The 23,428-nt window shown below is 47.6% G+C and overlaps 1 protein-coding gene across 1 annotated transcript in view; it reads right to left on the reverse strand.

Annotated features, from left to right (window-relative positions):
- Positions 1 to 766: 766 nt before the first annotated feature.
- The window catches only part of ADCY3 (adenylate cyclase 3), a 109,727-nt gene continuing 87,065 nt past the window's right edge, over positions 767 to 23,428 (reverse strand). The window contains exons 9-21 of the mRNA XM_079968514.1: positions 21,871 to 21,990; positions 20,193 to 20,335; positions 18,728 to 18,889; positions 17,500 to 17,587; positions 15,938 to 16,054; positions 11,303 to 11,556; positions 9,294 to 9,375; positions 8,605 to 8,763; positions 7,408 to 7,554; positions 5,462 to 5,581; positions 4,339 to 4,465; positions 3,479 to 3,603; positions 767 to 1,896 (exon numbers count right to left, since the gene is read on the reverse strand). Of these exons, the coding sequence (XP_079824640.1) occupies positions 1,714 to 1,896; positions 3,479 to 3,603; positions 4,339 to 4,465; positions 5,462 to 5,581; positions 7,408 to 7,554; positions 8,605 to 8,763; positions 9,294 to 9,375; positions 11,303 to 11,556; positions 15,938 to 16,054; positions 17,500 to 17,587; positions 18,728 to 18,889; positions 20,193 to 20,335; positions 21,871 to 21,990 (1,827 nt within the window). The 3' untranslated portion in view covers positions 767 to 1,713. The remainder of the gene's footprint in view (positions 1,897 to 3,478; positions 3,604 to 4,338; positions 4,466 to 5,461; positions 5,582 to 7,407; positions 7,555 to 8,604; positions 8,764 to 9,293; positions 9,376 to 11,302; positions 11,557 to 15,937; positions 16,055 to 17,499; positions 17,588 to 18,727; positions 18,890 to 20,192; positions 20,336 to 21,870; positions 21,991 to 23,428) is intronic.

The raw sequence follows: 23,428 nt of genomic DNA on the forward strand, positions 1-23,428 counted from the left end.
GCCGTCAGACGTCTTCCATTACTGAGTCTGCAGGATCCCATCTGCAAAGCAACTGGAAGCAAGGGCTCCTTCACCACTGCCCTCTGTTACCTGGATAAGGGGGGGGGGGGGGAAATACTTCCAGTAGCACCTTAAAGACCAACTAAGTTAGTTCTTGGTATGAGCTTTCGTGTGCATGCACACAAAAGCTCATACCAAGAACTAACTTAGTTGGTCTTTAAGGTGCTACTGGAAGGAATTTTTTTATTTTGTTTTGACTATGGCAGACCAACACGGCTACCTATCTGTAACTGGATAAGGGGATTCTGCATTCAAATAGTTGCACTTTCTAACTTCTGCAACAGGAGGAATAGGCAAGCAATGTACTGCATATCCTCACTGCCTGAGACCTTCCACTAATTGTGGAAGAAAACATTTTCCCATCAGGCTCCTGAGCTCAACACTGCAAGGATAGTGTCAGAAGGGCCTCTCTAACACTGACACCCACTCCACCTGCTTGCTCCTGCTCAGAATGGTTTGCTTTTCAAAAAAAAACAACCACATATTGTCACTCTTAGACTTCATTTTGAGACGTGGAGACCTGTTCTTTAAATGAAAGCTGGTATTCTCAAATGTCCACCACTCTGGAGCCAGTTCAGCCATCCAGCCAAACTCCACACTGTCCACTTATCTGCTTGTGGTATAACGGCATCTCTGTGGACTCTGCGCAAGGAAACTGAGCGTTTTCGCTCCCACCCCACCCCCAACAAAGACGAAACAAGACACCTTGTAACTTTAAAACCAAACTGATTCTATTTGAGAAACTAGAGAAATAATTACAGGTTGTATTTCAACTTAACAATCGGATGAAGGTGTAAAAACAGTCTTGGGCCAGGCTATATAAATCTCTCTCTTTTACAGCATCAGTAGAGGTGAGGGCAGAAAAAAGATGCAAGTTGTGGCTTGAAAGAGCCACCTCACTCTCAGAATTAAGACGCAATTAAAAATATAAAGTTAATCTGTATCATTTATATATATATATATATTTATATATATAATATATCTGAAATAGGACATCTTCTTAGTCTCAAAAGAAATAGATTGCACTTGCTCTCTCCCCCCCCCCCTTTTTTCCTCCTACTTACCTACAGTGGTTTTGTGGCAAAAGGTGAGCTCCAAAGGTAACGAACGAACGACCCGACCGCGAATCTCATTTGGCTTTCTAGCCCAGCCTGCTTGCCATAATACCCACCCTGAGTTGGCATTTGTTTCAGCAGAAAGCTCTATGCAGAGGCCAGGCACGTGGAAAATTAAGACCACATCCCCTGCCCCTTTCTTGGACTAGAAAAAGTTAACGTAGCCAAGGTTGATCCTACTCAAGCGATGCTGCACTGGAAATTCTACTCCTGCTTCCAGACCCAAATGTGCAAGAGCCTGTGTGTTTGTGCAAGAGACAGGAATTCCTCCCACCGACCCCTCCTTACTCCTCCGCAGTCGACGTCACGAGGCAAAGGCAGGCACTGCTGTCAGAGGGAGCCCCTTTACAAATAATAACCCTCCAAGAAGAAAGGAACAGGCAAGGGGAGGGGTGGTTTCCTGTAAATCTAATGGTGTTAGTGGTGTGTATATCAGTCTCCCGCCCGGAGTAGGGGGTGCCAAGAACTGCGCCTCCTTGGGCAGTGCAAGAGGCACCCACCCTTTCCCGCAACGGACGCATGCGAGGCCCAAGAGGTATCATGAGCTGTCGACCACCTGGTGAGGCAAAGTTACGCAAGAGCCGTTGACAAAGGATCCTTGTTTCTCGCGGCCTTTCATGAAGTAGGTCAAGAGGTCTCCTTTGCCCTTGACGAAGATGTGCCCTCGGCGCACAAAGCGGAACCCGTACTCCTTCAGAATGAAGTGGGTTTCCTCCACCACCTGGAAAAGAGGAGGGAGAAGGTATGGATGCAACCATCAGGCAGGACCAACCTTGCAAAGCTCCCTCCCACAATCTGATGTCGAGGGGACTCCAAACTGCATCGGTCGAGCCAATGACCAGGTATGGCAAGAGGCGCCCAAAACATCTGCAGGGCAGCAGGTTGGCTGCTTCGCCCCATCCTGTCTTGTACTGATGAGACATCAGATTGACAGAATGAGAATGGGCAGGAAGCGGTATGTTCTGCTGGGGAGCTGGGTTGCTTGGGCTTAGATGTTGCCACCACCAACAGCAGCCAGAAAGAGAAAACATCTCCTGGAGGGCAATCCCATGCAAAGGGCAATGTGAGATCTGGAAATGCCATGTTGTCAGGAGCTCAGGAGCAGAGGCACAGGGAAGAGAGGAGATGGAGAGCGAAGGGGAAGAATCCGAGGGGAGCGTAGGAGAAGAGGACAGTGGACCGAGGGATTCCATGAGCCTCTCCAGCGAATCGGAAGATTCACAGAAGGGGGCGCCAGTGGCCAGGGGTAGGGGGTTCCCAAGGGGAATGCCCCAGGAGCAAGGGGGCAGCAGGGACTCCCAGAGCAGTAGCTGGAAATCAGGACCAGCTTCCCCACCAGAGCAGAGTGGGGGGGAAGAGTCCCAAGGATCGGGGCCAGTGCATTCCCCACCAGGGAGAGAAGATAAGGCAGGGCTGACCACGCCTCCATCAGAAAGTCGGACAACGGAGGAGAGGTCAGATCCGGCCAGTGTCCCGGAAGAGGGAAGCAGTGACTGAAGTACTGTAACGGTTAGGAGAAAGGTCACTGGGCTGGCGCGAGAGGCAAGTTCAAATGTACAGGAGCGCGGGACAGCAGAGAATAAGGATTGGGAACCGGGTCCTAAAGCCCGCCGGAGGGAGGGGGAGGAGCTAAGCGACTCAGCGTCGGAAGAGTCCAGAAAGGGCAATGCCCCAGCGGGCAGGAGGACCCAGAGGAGGAGAGAGCAGCGGAAAAGGTGGAGCAGGGCTAGGATCTTAAACTGGTGTCAGAGGGGAGGAGACTCAGACGGGACTTCGCCGATCTAGGGTTTAAGACGTAGGGCTGCACGCTGTGGCTTTGAAATGGAAACTGAACTTCAATAAAGACTTTTGTACATTACTACAGCCTAGCGTTGGTCCTCTGTGAGCTGGGACCTAGAGGCAGCTCTGACACATGTGATTTGATCACACAATCCACAAAGCACACAATTAAACAGTGAGCAAGGAATCTGAAATTTTCAGCCTTGCTTTCCCAGTTATGCTCCTAAAGATGGGAAGAGGGTCAAGAGATAAATACAGGCATAGACTTCAATAACCCCTTGAATTCAGGGTCCCTGGGCTGTTTTGACTCTGCACTGCTCTGAGGCTCCTGGGAGCTGTGACGGCAGTTTAGGCGGAAAGGGTGGTTTGTGCAAAATGCAAAGTGTGGCTGGCTTCCTCTCCTCTAAATGCGCTAACAAGGTGTGGCTTTTCAACTAATATTTTGGAGAACCTAGGGCTTCCTTGGAAGTTTTCTGTGAGTCACTCTCATTCCCAGCACCGCAACCCTTCACAACCCTCCTCACCTGAATATTCCCCATGACGCCTGTGGACTCCATTCGGCTGGCCACGTTCACTGTGTTCCCCCAAATATCATAGTGAGGTTTGCGGGCACCAATGACCCCCGCAAGCACTGCCCCCTTATTCATGCCTGCCAAAGCCATGAGAGAGAGAGAGAGAAAATGTACTTGTTTATTATTTATGTATTTCTTCTATACCTCACACCTTCGTCTCCAGGGAACTCAAGGTGGCGTACATGGTTTTCCCCACCCCCTCATTTAATCCCCACAACAACCCTGTAAGGCAGGCTAGTCTGAGAGGCAGGCTAGACTGGCCCCCACTGTCACCCAGTGAACTTCACGGCCAAGTGGGGATCTGAACCTCGCTCTCCAAAATTCTAGTCCAACCCTCTAGCCACTACAACACACTGGCTCTCTGTTCAAATTATAAGTGCGTACTTCTAAAAGTCTTTGCCCCAGTGTGCAGGGCCAAAATAAGAGGAGGCTGGAGAACGCAAGAACCCCCTTGCCAAAACAAACCAAGATACCTCAGGGAAGCCGATATCCAATTCCCAGATGACCACTCCCACGCTTCCTCTGCCAGCAACATGTCAAAGTATACTGCCCGAAAGCCTCTATTTTGGTACTGAGGCTTAGGGCCACTGATGGACCTCCCCTCTCCATGAATCTGCCCAATCTCTCTTTAAAACCACCTGAGCCCGATGCCACCGCTGCGTCTTGCAGCAGTAAATTCCGTAAACCTATTCAGCGTTATTGTTTGTCCTGGCTCTCCTGTCAGCAAATGTCTGTGAAGGACTCTGTGTCTGATACAGCTGAGAAAAACGTCTATCCGCGTTCTTTAGGCTCTGCCGAAATCTTCCACTTGCCTATTCTCAGCATGAAGTTATTGAAGGACTGATAGTTGATGTTCATCAGGGTCTCCTTCATGGCCAGGGCGAAGTCCGCAAGATCTGCCAAGTGCTGCCAGCGCTCCTTTTCCGAAAGATCTTCCTTCTGAGCCGGGCAAAGGAAGGAAAGCAGACAGGATTAGGTCCCCCAGGGAGGCACAACTCCACTCCAAACTACTTCACAAGCCTCCTGAGCAATAGATCCTCTATTCTTGCTAACACAATTAACTACTTTGCACATCTCCAAAGGGAATGAATACAGCCAAATTTTATTTATTGAACACTAATGCTCTTTCTTTATTCCTAATATTCTGCACCTTAACCGAAGCCCATTTGTTAATTCTGAAATGGATGCAAAAAGTCTTTTTCGAGCATTGAATGAGCAGAACCCGTGACTCCTCTCTCTTTCATAAGCTCCCATATCTAACATTTCCCAGTTCCTTCTCAGAGCTCTGTCACTTGAAACAGAGGAGCAATGGTCAAGTCTCTCTCATTCAGGCTCTAGAGAAGGATTTGACATGCTGCAGTGCTTGTTACACAAACCTAGTGGGCCATACTCAGGAGTTCCCCTGGTTAGTGTAAAAAGCTAAAGGTAAAGGACCCCTGGGATGGTTAAGTCCAGTCCAAAGCGACTATGGGGTTGCAGTGCTCATCTCGCTTTCAGGCCGAGGGAGCTGGCGTTTGTCCACAGACAGTTTTCCAGGTCATGTGGCCAGCGGGACTAAACCACTCCTGGTGCAACAATACACCGTGACGGAAACCAGAGCGTACAGAAACGCCGTTTACCTTCCCGCCGGAGAGGTACCTATTTATCTACTTGCACTGGCGTGCTTTCAAACTGCTAGGTAGGCAGGAGCTGGGACCGAGCAATGGGAGCTCACCCCGTTGCGGGAATTCGAACTGCCCACCTTCTGATCAGCAAGCCCAAGAGGCTCAGTGGTTTAGACCACAGCGCTACCCACGTCCCCTTGTTATTGTAACCTTTGCTAATATGGTGCCTTCTGGATGTTTTAGACCGCAACTCTCATCAGCTGTTGAAATAAGCTTTTCTATTCACTTCCTCCCCATAGCTGTGCAAACTTTCCCCTTCTCTTTCGTTTACCTTAACAGCATTGTTGTAGCCATTGGTGTTGACGTCTGGGGTCACTCCAGAAGCTGCCATGTAGGTGCTGCCAATGGTTTTTATCTTGGTGATGCACCGGAACTGAGGGTCATCCAGGAGCTGTGGGAATCAAGGGACAAAAAGCACACGCACCCCCCCCCAAAAAAAAATCGTGATTACTATAGAGGTCAGGAAATCAGCGGTTGCTGTGGGGTTGGTTGGAAACAGTGGGACTCTAGGGCCAGTCTGCCCTCCTTCTTGGCTAATGATCCCCTTCCCTTGATAGAGGGGCTGATACACATATTCCCTACCAAGCAAATAACGCGCCGCCCCACTCCAGCAAGCACATAATGCACCAGGTGCATGCGCAAAGTGTCTGGGACCCAAGCTGAGGAGATTTCACCCCTCCCATATCCAAGAATCTCCTGACGAATCTGCTGATTCTCCAGAGAGGAGGAGCAGTGTGCTGCTTTCTACTTATTCAGCTCCAGCACCAAGTCAGTGTGTCGGAGAGAGAGAGAGACTGAGTGTTAGAGATCGTGTGTAGAGATAAGGTTGCTGCTAAGAGCAGCTGCAGACACTCAGTGTAGCAGTCATTTATTTTTAGACCTATTTAGCTCTGTATATAGTTTTGTATCATAGTTGTAGTTATAGAATAAAAGAAGATATTCTACAGAGCTGCTCTCCGAGTCGTGTATACACTGCTAGACTCTGCTATACTCTGCTGTGCGACGACTGTATTGTGGAAGTGAATCCGGTGCTCACAACTTTGAGCTGTGAGTCCACAGCACTTTGACCTGGTGGTCTCTGGAAGTGCTACCCAGCTCGCCTAGCCCAGTCGGGGTTGAAGTGCATGAGTCCAGTTGGTGACACTGGCTCAAGGGCGATGCTGACACAGGCCTCATGAGAAACAGTGGGGGAATTTGGGAATGTTTAGACTGGGGAAGAGAAGACCAAGAGGTGATATGAGAGCCACCTTCAAATGCCTGAACGGTTCTCCCATGGAAGAGGGAGCCAGTTTGTTTTCTGCTGCTTCAGAGGGGACTTGAACCAACGGATTCAAATGGCAAGAAAAGAGATTCTGACTAAGCAATGGGGGGCAGCGCGGTTATTGGTTTATTTTTGTTCAATTATGTACAGTGGTACCTCGGTTCTCAAACGTAATCCATTCCAGAAGGTCCGAAATGTTCAAAAACCGAGGCGCAAAGGGCTGTCAACATATTCAACTGAGAAAATTGAAAAACACGCAGGAGAAGCTGTTCAACTTTTGAGGAGCGTTGGAAAACAGAAGCATTTACTTCCGGGTTTTTGGCATTCGGGTTCCAAAACGTTCGTCAATGGAGACGTTTGAGAACCGAAGTACCACTGTATTTTGTGTTTTTTTAATAGTCTATGTTGTGAACCGCCCTGAGATCTACGGATGAAGGGCAGTATATAAATTTAATAAATAATAATTAATGGTAATAATAATAATAATAATAATAATAATAATAATAATAGGAAGAACTTTCTGACAGGAAAAGCTGTTCAACAGGGAGACGGACTCCCTCAGAAGGCAGTGGGCTCTCCCTCCTTGGAGGTTTTTAAGCAGCGGTTGTACGGCCATTTGTCACGGACACTTTAGCTTAGATTTCAGCATTGCAGGGGGTTGGTCTGGATGACCTTTGGGGGGGTCCCCTTCCAACTCTACAATTCTATGGTTCCATGATGGATCATCAGCCCGAGGAAATGCTGCTGGTTTGCTGCATTAGTTTTTGTACCTTACAGAACCATGGCTACTTACTGGTTCTTTTATTTGGAATTGTAAAGTTCCTTAGCAGGAATGCCATAAAGGAAAACACAAGCTAAGACATTCAAGACCACATCATACAATTCCTCCCTTTCCTGACTCCCTTACAGCAAACTGGCCAACCAGCCGCCTTGGCTGCTGGTTGGGGGTGACTCACCGCGTCAAAATCCGAGATGATCTCGTTGAGAAAGCGCAGGCACTCGATCCCACCATTGTTGATGCTCTCCTCTGTGTAGAAGTCAGCAAAGTTGGGGAGTGACGCAAACATGACACCAATCTCATCGTAAGACTGGCTGTATAGCTCCTGAACAGGAGGGCAAGGAAGGAGGAGAGGAAGGAAGCAGAAACAGAGTCCAGGATCTCGCGGCCAATTTGGGTGTTACCATTAGTGGATATAGCAGACGATGAGAATACCCTACACTTTGGAAGTCCTGCTTAAAATCTGTATGAGCTCCGGGAGGACACAGATCTGACCAGTGGTGAAATCTGCAAATAAACTCATTGGATGCTGAGATTTCTGGCAGGGATAAGGACGAATGAGATCTGTAATCGTTTCTTTAATAAATAATAATAATAATAATATTTTATTCATATCCCGCCCTCCCCAGCCGAAGCCGGGCTCAGAGCAGCTAACAACAATAAAAGTAACACAGCATTCTAAAACCAATTCATTCTAAAATCAACTCCAAATCAAATCAAATTAAATAGCAACCATTGGGCTAGAGTTCTGTGAGGATTACCAAAGGAGGGGGTCAGACTGTGCCTTGGCCAAAGGCCTGGTGGAACATCTCTGTCTTGCAGGCCCTGCAGGAAGATATCAAGTCCCGTAGGGCCCTAGTCTCTTGTGACAGAGAGTTCCACCAGATTGGGGCCACAGCCGAAAAAGCCCTGGCTCTGGTTGAGGCCAGCCTAACCTCCCTGTGGCCTCTAAGGTCCTCCGTGGGACATACCAGGAGAGACGGTCCCGTAGGTAGGTAATACAGTGTTTCCCAAACCTAGGTCTAGCTGTTTTTGGACTACAATACCCATCATCCCTCATCACTGGTATTGCCAGTTAAGGATGATGGGAGTTGTAGTCCAAAAACAGCTGGAGACCCAAGTTTGGGAAACGCTGCTTTAATAGCTGAAGACCACAGCTGGATGAGGCCGAGGACAACAAACAGCCAGATGGTTTTTTTGGAATCTGAAATCAACCTATGAACACAGGAAGCTCCAAATGCCGCAGCATTTATCTATCTAGCCCAAAACCATCTGTTGTGGCTGGTGAAAGCTCTCCCTGGTCTCTGACACAGAGACAGCCTTAACTACCCTCTCCCTGGCTGATCCTTGAAGCCACTCGCCTTCTGATGCTCACCTCGTCCCGCTTCTTGGAGCCAAGGAAGTGTCGAGCGACGTGCTCTGGCAGCATGTTGGTGACCAAGGCCTCGTTCCAGCGCCTCATCTCATAGACCCGCTCCTTCTGGTCGTGAACGTCTATCTTCCACAGGAATAAAGTCCTGGCCAGCTTCTCCACCTGCCAAACAGTCATCCCAGGAAGGCCTCAAATAAACATGGGGTGTCCGATCTCGGTTGCGCCTTAAGATACCTTAATAAGGACAATCTGCCACTATAGTTAGATGATCCAAAGCTACACTTGTGTCAGGTACTTTTGCTTTTGGAAAATATGCTAGTTTCTGGGCCAGCCTGTGAGGCAGAGAGCAGCTTTGGCCCCTGGCAGATGAGTGCCACTGTTTCCATGGGATATGGTTCCCCAACACAACTGAGTAAAATCTGCCCATCACCCTTCATGCTCTGGAAGGACATGAATGAACATGGAGAAGTAGTTTGCATATGAGAGTAGCAAGGTTATCTTGCCAGCTGTTGTTGGAATACAACTCGCAGCATTCCCAATCCTTTGGCCATGCTGCTGAGGCTCATGGGAGTTGGAGTCCAGGAGCATCTGGACTCTATACACATCCCAAGGGGACACCATTGCTTATGTTCTGTTGCTGCTGTCATGGACCTTCAGATTCTGGGAATGAGAGAGACCAGCAGGCTACTCACATGGCGCGAGAAATAGTAGAAGCTGAGCATCATCACTAAGATCATCGCTGTCATTGAATATTTGGACGGAATCAGTGAGGACCTGCAGAGCAGAGCAAAATTAGTCATGGCCACACAGTGGAGGGTTGATTTGCACAAAACCACATCACTATGGTATAAACCTGGGGTGTCCAACAGGTTGATCGCGATCTAGTGTTTGATCCCTGTGAGGTTTTGGTTTTCACGGTCGATCACTGGCCCCCTTCCAGCCTCGCCCTCCATTGTTGGAGAACCGAGGCTGTTTTCCCACCAGCGATCCTTTGGTGAGTTGCTGTTTCTCTTTGACCCCAATATAATGTAAAAACGTTGCGCCACCCCTCCCAATGCTAAGAAACTTATGGCTCCCGAACCCCCTAAAACTGGGCTTTTCCCCTCCCCTCATGGGGGTAGATCACTGCCAGTTTTTACTTCTGTGAGTGGATCGCAGTCTCTTGGAAGCTGGCCACCCCTGGTATAAACCAAACAATATCCCTGCATGGAGAAAGCCACTCTTTGGGAAAAGGCTAGATTAGTCCCTTTCCCCTTGATGTGCTAGTTTTCTACACAGATAGATTTATGTAGGATTTAGAAATATTTCATTTCACTTTTAATTTGTACACCACCTTTCTATGGTAAGCTAAAAGACCACTGGACATTAAATCTAGTCCAAGGTGACTATGGGGTTGCGACGCTCATCTCGCTTTCAGGCCGAGGGAGCCGGCGTTTGTCCACCGACAGCTTTCCGGGTCATGTGGCCAGCAGGACTGAACCGCTTCTGGCACAACAGAACACTGTGACGGAAACCAGAGCGCACGGAAATCCCGTTTACCTTCTCGCCAGAGAGGTACCTATTTATCTACTTGCACTTTGACATGCTTTTGAACTGCTAGGTTGGCAGGAGCTGGGACAGAGCAACGGGAGCTCACCCCATCACGGGGATTTGAACCGGCGGCCTTCTGATTGGCAAGCCCAAGAGGCTCAGTGGTTTAGACCACAGAGTGTCCCATATTGCTATACACAAGGTGGCAGCAACAAAATATACAATATACAACAAAGAACACACATCTTGTAACAATCTGATCCAATACAAAATGTCATAATGAAACCTAACTTTAAAATGGAATGACTTATACCAAATAAAGTAATAGTCAATAATCTAGTAGAATATAACAGTACCCAATAAAATTAACTCTCAAAACATCAGCAAATAGTAATTGAACTGGAATTCACTCTTAACAGCTACAATAAATAATCACTAAACTGTGATCAACAAAAATAACTGCAAGTCACAGTGCCTAAAATACCATTATACATACAAACCCATGTAAAGGGATCATATTCATAGTGGTTTAAGAACACGCTATGATTTTCATTTTTGCAAATAATAGCTTTGCAGCAGTTTCTCCATTATGAACCATGCCAACCTGCAGGCCTAAGTCACAGAACACAGGAAGATCTTAGTGGTGTGGGTTGGTTGGTTGTTTTTTTAAGAACTGTGCTCTTCCACATAGTGAGATCTTCCATTCCTGCCTCTCCACCACCCCCCTAGGTGCATCACCCCACACCGCTCCCCGATGTTGGGATTCCATTCCACCTTTTGCTGCAGACATGGGATTGTTGCGTGCCACATGTCTGTTTACATTCCAGCACAGATTGCTGGTGTAAGCGGAACGTCCACTCTGTACAGCTGTTGTTTTTATGCTCTCCGAGAAGATGGCAAGGAGAGACAACATGTTTCCTTGTCCTGATTTATGTAAAATAAATGCGTAGTTTTAGTATGTATCTACAGCCTCAAGCCTCTTCTGTCGCGCAGTATACACTGCCGAGTAAAGTGTGCTCAAGTCTGCAAGCTTGAGTCGCTGATGTACATCGGAGCAGAGGTTGATGAATCTTCGCAGCGACAAGGCTGAGAGGGAGACGTTCCAGCTGGGACTGAGCCAGCTGGCCTTTCGACCCCGCGATGCCAACACCCCTGACCCCGGGGGGCTTACCTGCTCTCTTGGAATCGTTCCTCATCATATTTGTCGAAGATGTGCTCCCAGGCCACGATGTTGACCACTCCCACCGAACCGGTAATCATGAGCATCAGGGTGAGCTTGACCATGTGGCTGACTTGCACCAGCATGATGGTCGCGATGAGCGCCAATACAGTGATGTAGCTGTAGTACTTGGGGTTCTCCACGCAGCCCCCGTCTAGCAGTGCCTGCATCGTGCTGTTGTCTTTGTAATACTGCTGGCAGCTGAGCTGCAGAGGCAGAAACAGCAGATTAGGGTTGGGTGGTATCTGGTTTTCAACATCACAATATATCGCCAGCTAACTATCACGATATAATGGTATATCACAGTCTGAAATAAGGATGGAGCTTGTTTTCAACATCACGATATATCACCAGCTAAACATTGTGATATACTGGTATATCGTGATGTCTGAAATAAGGATGGAGCAGGTTTTCAACATCACAATTTATCACCAGCTAAACATCATGATATGCCAGTATATCACAATGGATGGAGCTGGTTTTCGACATTGTGATATATCTCCAGCTGAACATCGTGATATATTGGTATATCATGATGTCTAAAATAGAGACGGTGCTATATAGAGGCATGGGCTGGCTTCACAGTTTTCCCCACATTGTGATTTTTGCAACACACACAAAGCATTATTCACAATATACTGCCGGTTCAAAAATCACGAAACGAATACTGTATCACAATATGGACTTCAAACTGGTTTTGGGTGATATAGCAATATATCACCCAGCCCTACGGCAGTTGAGTTGTTGCTGCTGTTATTGTTGTTCCTTTATTTATGTCCTGCCTTTCCTCCAGAACTGGGACTCGAGGCAGCTTGCAACATTTTAAAACCAACACAGATAAAACACACATAGCTAAAAACTTAACAGAAGGTTGTTGTTTAGAAGTAATGAAACTATCTATGGAATTAAAACGTATCTATCAAAAGAAATCAGTTCCCCAAAGCCTGCCAAAATAAAACCATCTTCATCAGACGCAACAGAAACTGGTGCTTGTTTCGTTTCAGCCACTGGCCTTCCTCACCTTCCCAGTCTCTGGCAAATGAAAGCATTCATCTCAGAGAGAACGATGCATCTCACTCAGCAAGTTTGTCGAAATTATCACTTTAATTCTTCCTGCTGGCTTTTAGGAGAACTAGATGATTCTTCTTACACTCTTCCAGGTATTCTTGCTTTCTTAAAAAACGGAATTCGCTCAAATCTACCCATCCACCCACCTCCTTCCTTAGTGCTATAATTCTTATAAATAAACTCTTCCTGCTGAATTTGCACAAACCAACCCATTGGAAACAGATTTCTCAGGGAGATTTGTTTTAAGATCCCTAGCCACCAGAGGGTGAAAAAGAGTCACAACACTGTCATTCTGAGGGCTGAGAAAAAAAATATGATGGTTTTCTCTCGGGTCACAACATTTAAATCAACATCATGCCACTTTAAGCAGTCACGGCTTTCCCACCACCCCCAAAGGATTCTGGGAGATGTAGTCGGTTAAAGGAGCTGAGAGTTGTTCCCCTCACAGAGCTACAATTCCCAGAGTGGTTTAACAACCAATCCCTCTTCTTGGGGAACTTTGGGAAATGTACCTCTTAGAAGGGAAAACGGGTCTCCCAGCATTCATCAAAAGATCTCAGAGCGGTTTGCAAGAAACCCAAAGCCTGGTTGAAAAGGAACATCTTCGCATGGCGCCTAAAGGTGTACTGTGGTACCTCTGGATGCAAACAGGATCCGTTCTGGAGCCCTGTTCGCATCCTGAGTAGAACGTAACATGCGACTGCGTGGGCTGTGTTTTGCCGCTTCTGCGCATGACGTCATTTTGAACGTCTGCGCATGCGCGAGCGGCGAAACCTGGAAGTAACGCCTTCCATTACTTCCAGGTCACCACGAAGTGTAACTTAAAAACGCTCAACCTGAAGCATATTCAACCCGAGGTATGACTGTATAATGAAAGCACCTGGGAAACCTCCCTGGGGAGAACATCCCACAAGCAGGGAGCCATCACTGAAAAGGCCCCGTTCTTGTGTTGCTGCCCTCCAGACCCCTCACAGAGGAAGGACACAAAGAAGGGCCTTAGATGATGATTTCAGGGTCCGGGACACTTGCTCTTCCAACCCCTCAACCAATCTCTCTCTCCCCGTCCATTTTGCCCAACTACTACGATCGTTCACCACCTCTGTCAACCACACATTAAAGGTGGGGGGGTAGAGTGTGCTCAGACGCACGGAGATTTCCTTGTGTTAACGGAGAAATCTGAGGGCTCCCTTGGACAAAAAACCAAGGACCCCAGCCAGGAATACCAGAGCAAAACAGCAGCCAGTAGGCTTGGTCTTTATTGAAGACTGTTGTGACAGGACTCCCACCTGCCACCAGGTGGAACAAGATGGAAGCCCCGAACAAAAGAGCACCCAAACTTTTATTAGCTGCTAATCCCCATGTTACACCCCCCCCAAACTACATCACTCATACATCATGGTTACATCATGAGAGGTCTGGTGGCAGTAATCTGAGCATCCTGGATCCTGCCCCATGGTTCCCCTTGCCCTCCACTAAACACCCATCAAGTGTAACAAAAGAGATCTTTACATTTCCCTGTTTCCCAGCCAAGTTAATCACACCCTTTTGTCTTCATCTGGGTTTGTTATTTCTGGAATGGCTACCTGTCTGGCACTCAGTGGTCAGGGTGCCAGGGATTATCACTCAGGCAGGGGAGCTGCTGAGTAGCTGAGCTCACATGTCTATATGAATTTCTGAAGTTTTCCCAGTGAGCCAGTACAGAGATACATTTATCAGCGATTTCTTCCAATTTGGTATCTTGCAGCAAAGGCCCTTTGAATTGATAGGAAGAAACTGTGATGAAGTGTTTTGTGGGGACAAATCACAAAAGTCACAAAAGTGATTGTGCTGGTTTTGGTAGTGGGCTGCATGTGCATGATATCTGCTGGAGGGGCAACCCCCCCCCAACCTATACATAAATCCCTGCAACACTTGTGTTGTGTTTCCCTCTTTCTTTCTTTCTTTCTTTCTTTCTTTCTTTCTTTCTTTGCAAAGAGAGATCAGAGCTCCCTCGATCCCCATCAGTCCACCCCTGGGCACCCAAAGGCTTTCTTAAAGCTCCTCAAGGTCTCCCAGCGTGTAAATGGCAGCGCCTCCGTATCAGCCGCGTCAGCAGGGAAGGGTTCAAGGTCTGGCCAATTATTAACAGGTTCTAAAAATAAACCGGCCGCAGCTGGCCTTCTGCTAATTTCCCTTAATGATCTGCAGCGCACAGCTCTGCAAACCAGAAGCGAGAGAGTTCACAGGGATGTCAGGAAAAAGAGGGGAGGGGAGGGGAGAGCGGTGATGGGGAGACTTCGGGCCCATGTGGACTCCCTCCCCAATGGACCCTCTGCACGTTCAGGGCTAGAGTCGAGGTGGCACAGAGTTCCACCCAGAAGAGAAGAGAAGAAATAAAAGAAACTCAAATGGCCTTCCGATTTTCCATCGGCCGGTTGCATTTAAAAAAAGCTATTTAAGACATTCACATGCATCTTCTCCACTTTCTGTTAAACAATATTTCTTTTGAAACCAAGTGTCTCAACACCATGCATTTCCTTTTCCCACGAAAAGGCAACCCAGTGCCCTCCAGATGTTTTGTGGGACCAAGGACTGTGGTCCAAATCACCTGGAAGTCACCCAGATGGGGACAGCTGTCCTTGTAGCACAGATGCCCATTACAGTGGACGCTCGGGTTACGAACATTATTCGTGTGGGATGCATGTTCGCAATCCGCAGCATTTGCAACCCGCAGCGGCACGTCTGTGCACGCGTGGGTTGCGATTCGGCACTTCTGCGCATGTGCGACCCCCGAAACCTGGAAGTAGCCCGTTCTGGTACTTCCGGGTTTTGGCAGGTGTCAGGGAACTGACATCGGAGCCAGAGGTGGAGGCAAGGCTCTCAAGCGATGCTGGAGAGGGGCCCAGCAGGGAGAGAGGGAGCTGATCGGCTGGGGAAGGAAATCAGTGTAACACCAGGGATAGAGGAGGGCAGATGGGAGAATCGGCGAGGGGGCTCCAAGACTCTTCGCTGGAGACCAGCGGGGAGAGCACGGGTCCTCCGCTACCCACACCCACCCTGCGCAGAAGACTTCCGCGCAGGGAAAGTAGGCGTAGACTTGGCGTCAAAGAACTTCTTTGCTGGAAGAAGTTCAAGAAACGCCCACTGACGGATTCTGCTAGCGACTGAACAGCCACGAAGTGAAGGGCTGTCCAGCCAGAACAGGTTTAACCAGGCTACCTAGCCAGGAGTGGAAGTAACTTACGCACGAGCAACCCCTTATAACCATTACAGCAGGTCTGTAACCCAAATAAAACACAACCTGAAACGTCTGTAAACCGAGGCATGACTGTACTTTTGTCCAACTGCAGTCAGGAAGCTGCCGGTTGGAGTGTGGCAGCCCCACCCCAGGACACAACGCTTTTAGCATAATGCCATATTTTGGAAACAACAACACTGGCTTGCCTTCAGTGCTAAGCGAGACATTCACACATCCCAGAACGACTCTTTTCACCGTGCTTTGGAGAGGGCAGGCAGAGCTCTTCCGCAAGGTTTGCTTACCATGTCTACGATGTTCGCCATGGTGAGGATGAAAATGGCAGACATGGCCCAGGTGTTCCTGGCCCACCTCGTTCTGTCGATCCACGTGGAAAAAGCCACAAGCTTCTTAGGGAAAACCTGTAGGGAGAGGAAGGCATTCGAAGCAGAGCTGGAGAAGCCGTTTCTCGGACCCAGGGCCATGCCCCACAGGGGTTGAGCTAGATGACCCCTGGTACCCCTCCCCCCCCCGCACACACAACCTGGGGGCATACCACACCTTCCCAAAATATGTTCCAGAGGGCCGGAAGCACCCCTAGAATTAATAATAATAATAATAGTTTATTATTTATGCCCTGCTCATAAGGCCAGGTTTCCCCAGCCACTCTGGGCGGCTCCCAACAGAATATTCAAAAGACAATAAAGCATCAAACATTAAAAACTTCCCTAAACAGGGCTGCCTTCAGATGTCTTTTAAAAGTCAGATAGTTGCTTATTTCCTTGACTTCTGATGGGAGGGCATTTCACAGGGCGGGCACCACCACCAAGAAGGCTCTCTGCCTGGTTCCCCGTAACTTCACTTCTCACAGGGAGGGAACTGCCAGAAGGCCCTCGGTGCTGGACCTCAGTGTCCGGGCAGAACGATGGGGGTGGAGACGCTCCTTCAGGTCTACTGGACCGAGGCCATTTAGGGCTTTAAAAGTCAGCACCAACACTTTGAATTGTGCTTGGAAAGGTACTGGGAGCCAGCGTAAGTCCTTCAAGACCGGTTTTATATGGTCTTGGCAGCCGCTCCCAGTCACCAGTCTAGCTGCCGCATTCTGGATTAGTTGCAGTTTCCAGGTCACCTTCAAAGGTAGCCCCACGTAGAGAGTGTTGCAGTAGTCCAAGCGGGAGATAACTAAAGCATGAACACGTATGCGAGAGGATAGGGGAGTTGATAGTGCTGATGGGACACATTAAAAGGTAAAGGTAAAGGTACCCCTGCCCGTACGGGCCAGTCTTGACAGACTCTGGGGTTGTGCGCCCATCTCACTTAAGAGGCCAGGGGCCAGCGCTGTCCGGAGACACTTCCGGGTCACGTGGCCAGCGTGACATCGCTGCTCTGGCAAGCCAGAGCCGCACACGGAAACGCCGTTTACCTTCCCGCTGGTAAGCGGTCCCTATTTATCTACTTGCACCCGGAGGTGCTTTCGAACTGCTAGGTTGGCAGGCGCTGGGACCGAGCAGCGGGAGCGCACCCCGCCGCAGGGATTCGAACCGCCGACCTTTCGATCGGCAAGTCCTAGGCGCTGAAGTTTTAACCCACAGCGCCACCTGCGTCCCGATGGGACACATTACTCAGCGCTAGGAGTCCTGGGGAAGCATGGAGCCCCAGTGCAGAAGGATTTGTTTGGGGCGCAGGAGTCTTATTTCCCCACAAGTCCACCCTTAGCTCCATTGCAAGAAAGGGCACAATATACATTTGATGGATGCATTTGAGTAATGACTGCACATTCTGTGTGTGTGTGTGTGTGTGTGTGTGTGTGTGTGTGTGTTTTGAGAGGGGAGTGGAGGGGAGAGGCATTGTGGGGAGACGCCCTTACCCTGGGAAAGATGGCAGCCAGAGAGCAGAGGGTAAGGATGAGCAGCAAAACCTCCCCGACAACAAACGTCACATAATTTGTCATCAGCCTGAAAGGCAAAAAGAAAAAGAGAAAGGCAAAATGGAAGTCAAGGATCCATTGCTCTACACAGACTTAAGAGGCAGCAGAATTCTCGGCTGGAAAATAAATAAATCTAAAAGCATACAATGAAAGGCAGTGTGGTGCAGTGGTTAGCCACTGGGTCAATAAACAGCCAGCGTCATGTGACCTCCCCACGAACTTTGAATGCTCTGCAAAGAGGGCCATCTGGAGAAAACCAGCCTACAGTCACTCATTGTCTTAAGATGGAACGTGGGTGGAAAGAGCAGATCTTCCCATCAGCCTCTCGCAGATGTTCTGGAGGCTTCAGGGCTGCGCCTGAGATTTCCAGGGTTAAGGGGGTCTCTAGAGAGTCTGCTTTTTTCAGCATTCATCCCAGCTTTCTTGCACAAAACTGGTGATGTGAAACCTGGTGCGGGAGGCAGGGACAGAAAAATTGCGGCAGAGGAAATCCCATTCTTTCCCCATTTTTTTCCTGAGTCCCTCGCCCTCCTTGTTTCTGGGGGGGAAAAAGAAAATGAGAGAAAATGCCCCCCCACCCCCATATTTCCAGTTTTTTCCAGCTCTTCACATCTCTACACAAAGCTTACCCGAGGTTTTTTAATCTTGAATGTTCGAACATATTAAATAATAATAAAAATAATAATTTATTTATACCCCGCCCTCCCCAGCAAAGACCAGGCTCAGGACGGCTAACACCCAATATAAAACAATTGATCGAAATACAACTTAAAAAGCAAGATTAAAATACAACATTAAAACATTAAAGTGCAGCCTCCTTATATTAAACATCCATCCTGATTTGCTTGGGGGTGTTTATAGGGCTTCCCATTGTTCATCCCACATTCCTAAAGGTTTTTTGTGTGTTTGTGTGTTGGTGAATTTGTTACACTCGAGCAACAGGGTGCATTGATCACTTTCTTATTTTTGTTATTTTATTTTGTGTGTGTACACATGCACACACACACACAGAGAGAGAGAAATGGTTTACAATGATCATGCAAACCTACGGCATGCGCTCGAATCCTTCCTGCGAAACACTGACAGTCTAGAAGCACCAAAAAGGAACATGTGATGGTTGAGCCTCCAGCTTTGACACCCATGTCATATTTGACCAAGCTGCACTCACTGTGGATCAATGAAGATCTCCACGAGGGCAGTGAAGAAGAGGACAACGCAGGAACAGCTGAAGGCCGCCCCGCTCTGCTTCTCCTTTTCCACAGAGTACCGGGTCTCCATCTCGGGGTCGATGAAACGCATGGAGAGTCGATAGGTGGATCTGCCCTTCAACCTGCCAGAAACAAGAGACGTGTGGAGAACTTAGGATTCCTAGAAGGACAGCTATGTCCCAGCTCCACTGCTGTTTGCTGGAAATCTTACAGGTGAGGGCTGTTGCTCTCAGGCCCTCCCTGCTTATAGGCTTCCCACAGGCATGCGGCCGGCCATTGTGAGATCAGAAGGGTGGCAGGTCTAAAGGTCTAAAAAACCCCAATACTAAGAATTTATCAAGAATGTATAACTTGCTGTTGAAGTGGAATACAATAGATGAGACAGTGAAGCCAGCTATGATTAGATGGGCACAGGACATAGGTCATGACATTATGTTTGCTGACTGGGAGCAGTTATGGACCACAGGTATTAAATTCACAGCATGTAATGCCTTACGAGAAAACATTATGAAAATGATTTACAGGTGGTACATGACTCCAGTCAAGCTTGCGAAGATTTATCATTTGCCCAATAACAAATGTTGGAAATGTAAAGAGACTGAAGGTACCTTCTTCCACCTTTGGTGGACCTGCCCAAAGATTAAGGCCTTCTGGGAAATGATTTATAATGAGATTAAGAAAGTACTTAAATGCACCTTTCATAAGAAACCAGAGGCATTTCTCTTGGGTATGGTCGGCCAGCTGGTGCCGAGGAAGGATAAAAATTTCTTTTTGTACGCTACTACGGCAGCAAGGATTCTTCTAGCAAAGTATTGGAAGACACAAGAGCTACCCACGCTGGAGGAATGGCAGGCGAAAGTGATTGACTTTATGGGACTGGCAGAAATGACCGGCAGAATCCGCGACCAAGAGAAAGAGACTGTGGAAGAAGACTGGAAGAAGTTTAAAATATATCTTAAGAGTTACTATAAAATTGAGGAGTGCTAAAATGCTAAGGGAGAGGAAGACGTAGAATTATAGCGGTAAATTTTGCTTAATTTAGGGTGAAATTGAAAAGGAGAGTGAATTTATATTCAATTGGCTAAAAGGGTTGTTGAACAATTGTAAAAAAAAAAAAAAAGGATGCAAAAAGGGGAAGGTATGAGGATGTCCGAGAAAAGAGGCTTATGGAAATAAGGTTAAGAAATTATGATTTTTTGTGTTTGTTTCCATGTTGTTTTTGTTGTGTTTGTTAAAAATTGGAAAATTAATTTAAAAAATTATTAAAAAAAATAATAAAGGTCTAAAAACCCTAACAGAAAATAGCCAAGGACTTCCGTATATGGGCACTAACCCGGTCCCCTCCAGCTGCTTTCGACCACAACTCCCTCCAACCCCCAAACACACCACACACGCTCCAAGGTGTGGGGAGGAGGGGAGACTTACGCCTGCACCGACTCTCTCTCCAACAAGGCCTCGTTCAGCAGCTTGTTCAGCTCCTGCTCGTTCTCGGAGGCGTCCACCACCCTCTCGGCCAGGTCACGCAAGCGCAGGCGCCGCCGCGGGTTGGGGAAGGAGGGGTTCACCACCTGAGCAGAAGAGAAGAGGCAGTTTGGTGCAGTGGTTAGGCTAGGGCCTGGGGTTCAAATTCCGACTCAAATCACAAAGAACGCTGGGTGAACTTAGGCTGGTCACTGCCTCTCAGCCTAACCTACCTCACAGTGCACACCACCCTAAGTTCCTTGCAGGAAAGACAGCACATAAATTTCATGTTTTGAAAAGGGAATGCAAATGTAAAATCTCACATCAGGGGCCAGGAAGTGGGGTGTGTGTGTGTGTGCAGAGATAGCTCTTGGCCAAGGAGTTCTAGAAATGCATTTTCCTTCAACAGGGGAGCAGGGAGGATGAGTGTTGATTAAGCTATCCTAGACTGAAGGCAGGATGCAAGCAAGTGAAACAAAAACAAGGGAAGCCTTTCCTCCTGTAAATCCATCCCGAAGTTTCTCTGTCTGCTCTACATCCATTTGCTTCAGCTCAGGATCTTCACCACTGGTACTGCACACAGAGTTCCACATCCCAAGGTTCACTTAAAACAAAGCCAAGCTTCTAGCCCTCAAGACTGGAAATAATAATAATGGTCAGTTCCTGGTGAAATCTCACAACGCTTTGACACCCCTTTGGGATGCTTTTCTCCCCAAAGATGCCTACAGGGTCCTCAACTATCAAAGGCTTAAAAAAAACACAAATAAATCCACAGATATTCCAGCATATTCAGTGACTGGTGTGCAGCTCCTTGAGGCTCCCAATGAATTTTGTCATCTTTTTTACGGCTCTGTGGCTCCATTATTTTTATGATAGTCATTATTGATCTTTGTAAGCCAGTCTGGGAACCTCTCTCAGTTGAAGGGAGAGGGAAACATGCTTCGAACAAACAAACAACTTGTGTTTTTACATTTCTAAAAAAAGTGCGCATCGCCTCAGGCAATTTCTGCTGTGTGCTAGAGGGGAGCAGCTGGTTAGATTTGCCCAGGTGCTCTAATTTTCTCAATACCCTGAGAGGCAATTCAAAACAAAAAATTATGGAAAAGTGGGATAGATATAAAACGTATGTTCAAAAATACGGTAAAAGTTCGCTATCTATGCTAGCATTTGATTAATGTTGGAGTGAGACTGAGTTGAGAAATAAGACTAAGAGCACATATTGATATAGGAACGCATTAGATAAAATGTAAAGAAATATACAATAATAAGAGTACATTCATTTGTAAAAAAGGAATATACAACGGGATAGACAGGAAGTCTAGTGTGTTGGTATGTATATGATTTTGGGGGGAAATTTGTTTTTGTTTTGTCTTTTCTTCTCTTTTTTTGTTTCATTTTCTTTCTAGGTATATAAAATTTGTATATAATTTTTGTATACGTGTTGGAAATTATATTATAATAAGTCCTGTGATGTAATATGACAACATTTACCGATGTAATATAAGAATGTTAACAAACAAATAAAATGCAAATTCAAAAATAAACGTATTCTCAATTTCCATGTGCTTTCCTTGGGGGAAGCATTTGAGTGGTGTGTTCTGGCCCTGTGTCTCTTCCTCGGCCTCCCCCAGCCCCATTGTACCCTGGTGTCCGACTCCTCGGCCTCGTCGGGGGTGGTGCAAGTGGTGTTGATGCTCCCGTTGCACTCCTTGGTGTTGATCAGCTGCGGCGACTCACCGTGCGAGGAAGAGACGGACAGCTTCTGCAGAGACAAACAAGGACATGGCCAAAGGAGGTCCAAGGCAGGGAATCGAGAGGAGCTCCTGAGGCCAGTGGCGGAACAAGCTGATTGGGCGCCTGGGGGCGGTGCATGTGCCCTGTGCCCAGGGGTGGGGCCAGGTGCCCATGGGGGCAGGGCCAGGAGCCCGTGGGGGCGGGGCCAGCCCGCATGGGGCGGAGCAAGTCGGAGCAGGATGTTCCGCGGGGCTACAGAAGTGTCTGCCTGTCTCCTCCCACTCCCACCCAATTTCATTTGTTTATAATGAAACTGTATTCTAAAGTTTTATTTTGAATCGCATATGGGGGCTTTTCAGAGGGATGCTTCCTGTTTTTAAACTTCTATCGCATCCCCTTTCGCTTCTGATTTCTCTGAACTGAAAAGTCCCGAAAGCTGCAATATTATTCTCATACAGGAGTGGCTCCAGCCCCTCCATCCATCATTCTGGCTGCCCTTTTCTGAACCTTAGTCCAAAATATCTGGAGGGCACCAGGTTGGCCAAGGCTGGCTCAAGGTTTTGATTTAATTTAATCATTTTAATCACAATGTCAGTAGCTGCTTTGCTGCCTTGGACCTTATTATATTTAGGAAAGTCAGGGTATAAACCAGGGGTCAGCAAACTTTTTCAGCAGGGGGCTGGTCCACTGTCCCTCAGAACTTGTGGGGGGGCCGGACGATATTTTGAAAAATATATATGAACAAATTCCTATGCTCCACAAATAACCCAGAGATGCATTTTAAATAAAAGCACACATTCTACTCATGTAAAAACATGCTGATTCCCGGACCGTCTACGGGCCGGATTGAGAAGGCGATTGGGCTGGATCCGGCCCCTGGCCGGGCCTTAGTTTGCCTACCCATGGTATAAACCTTTCACATTAACACTTACAGTGGTGCTTCCAGAGAATTTGCGCCTGTCCTTTGGGGGAGATAGGAAGCCCTGAACACATATTTTTTAGATGTCCCTTTTACGATGAGGAACGTAGAGAACCCATTGACCCCCCTGCTGGTGAGGCTCGCTGACCTCCCAGTAAAGCAAAAATTCGATCTTCTCCTGTTAGGCAAAGACAACAAGACGACCCAGATTGTTGCCAGATTCTGCGCACAGATCTGTAGGCGCAGACCACCCCCCGATTCAATCTAGTTTGTTAAGAAAATTCCCAAATCCGGATCCACGGGCGACTTTGGGTCATTCCTCTAAGGTAGTCTATTTTAAAGTTTTTGTGTGTTTATATGCCCATCACACTTTTAAACCTAAAATCCATTGTCGTATATTGTTTTAAATGTTTGTTTTGCTTTTGGGATTGTAGTTCCATTTGTGTTTCTCAAGCTGGGTCTCTGACCGTAATAAATTTCATGTCCCAGTGGTGCTTTTAAATGATTTTTTTTCCCCAAAAGCATTCTGTTCTCACAGTGGCCAACC

Source organism: Podarcis cretensis (genome assembly GCF_951804945.1).
Source record: "Podarcis cretensis genome assembly, chromosome: 3".
NCBI lineage: Eukaryota > Metazoa > Chordata > Lepidosauria > Squamata > Lacertidae > Podarcis > Podarcis cretensis.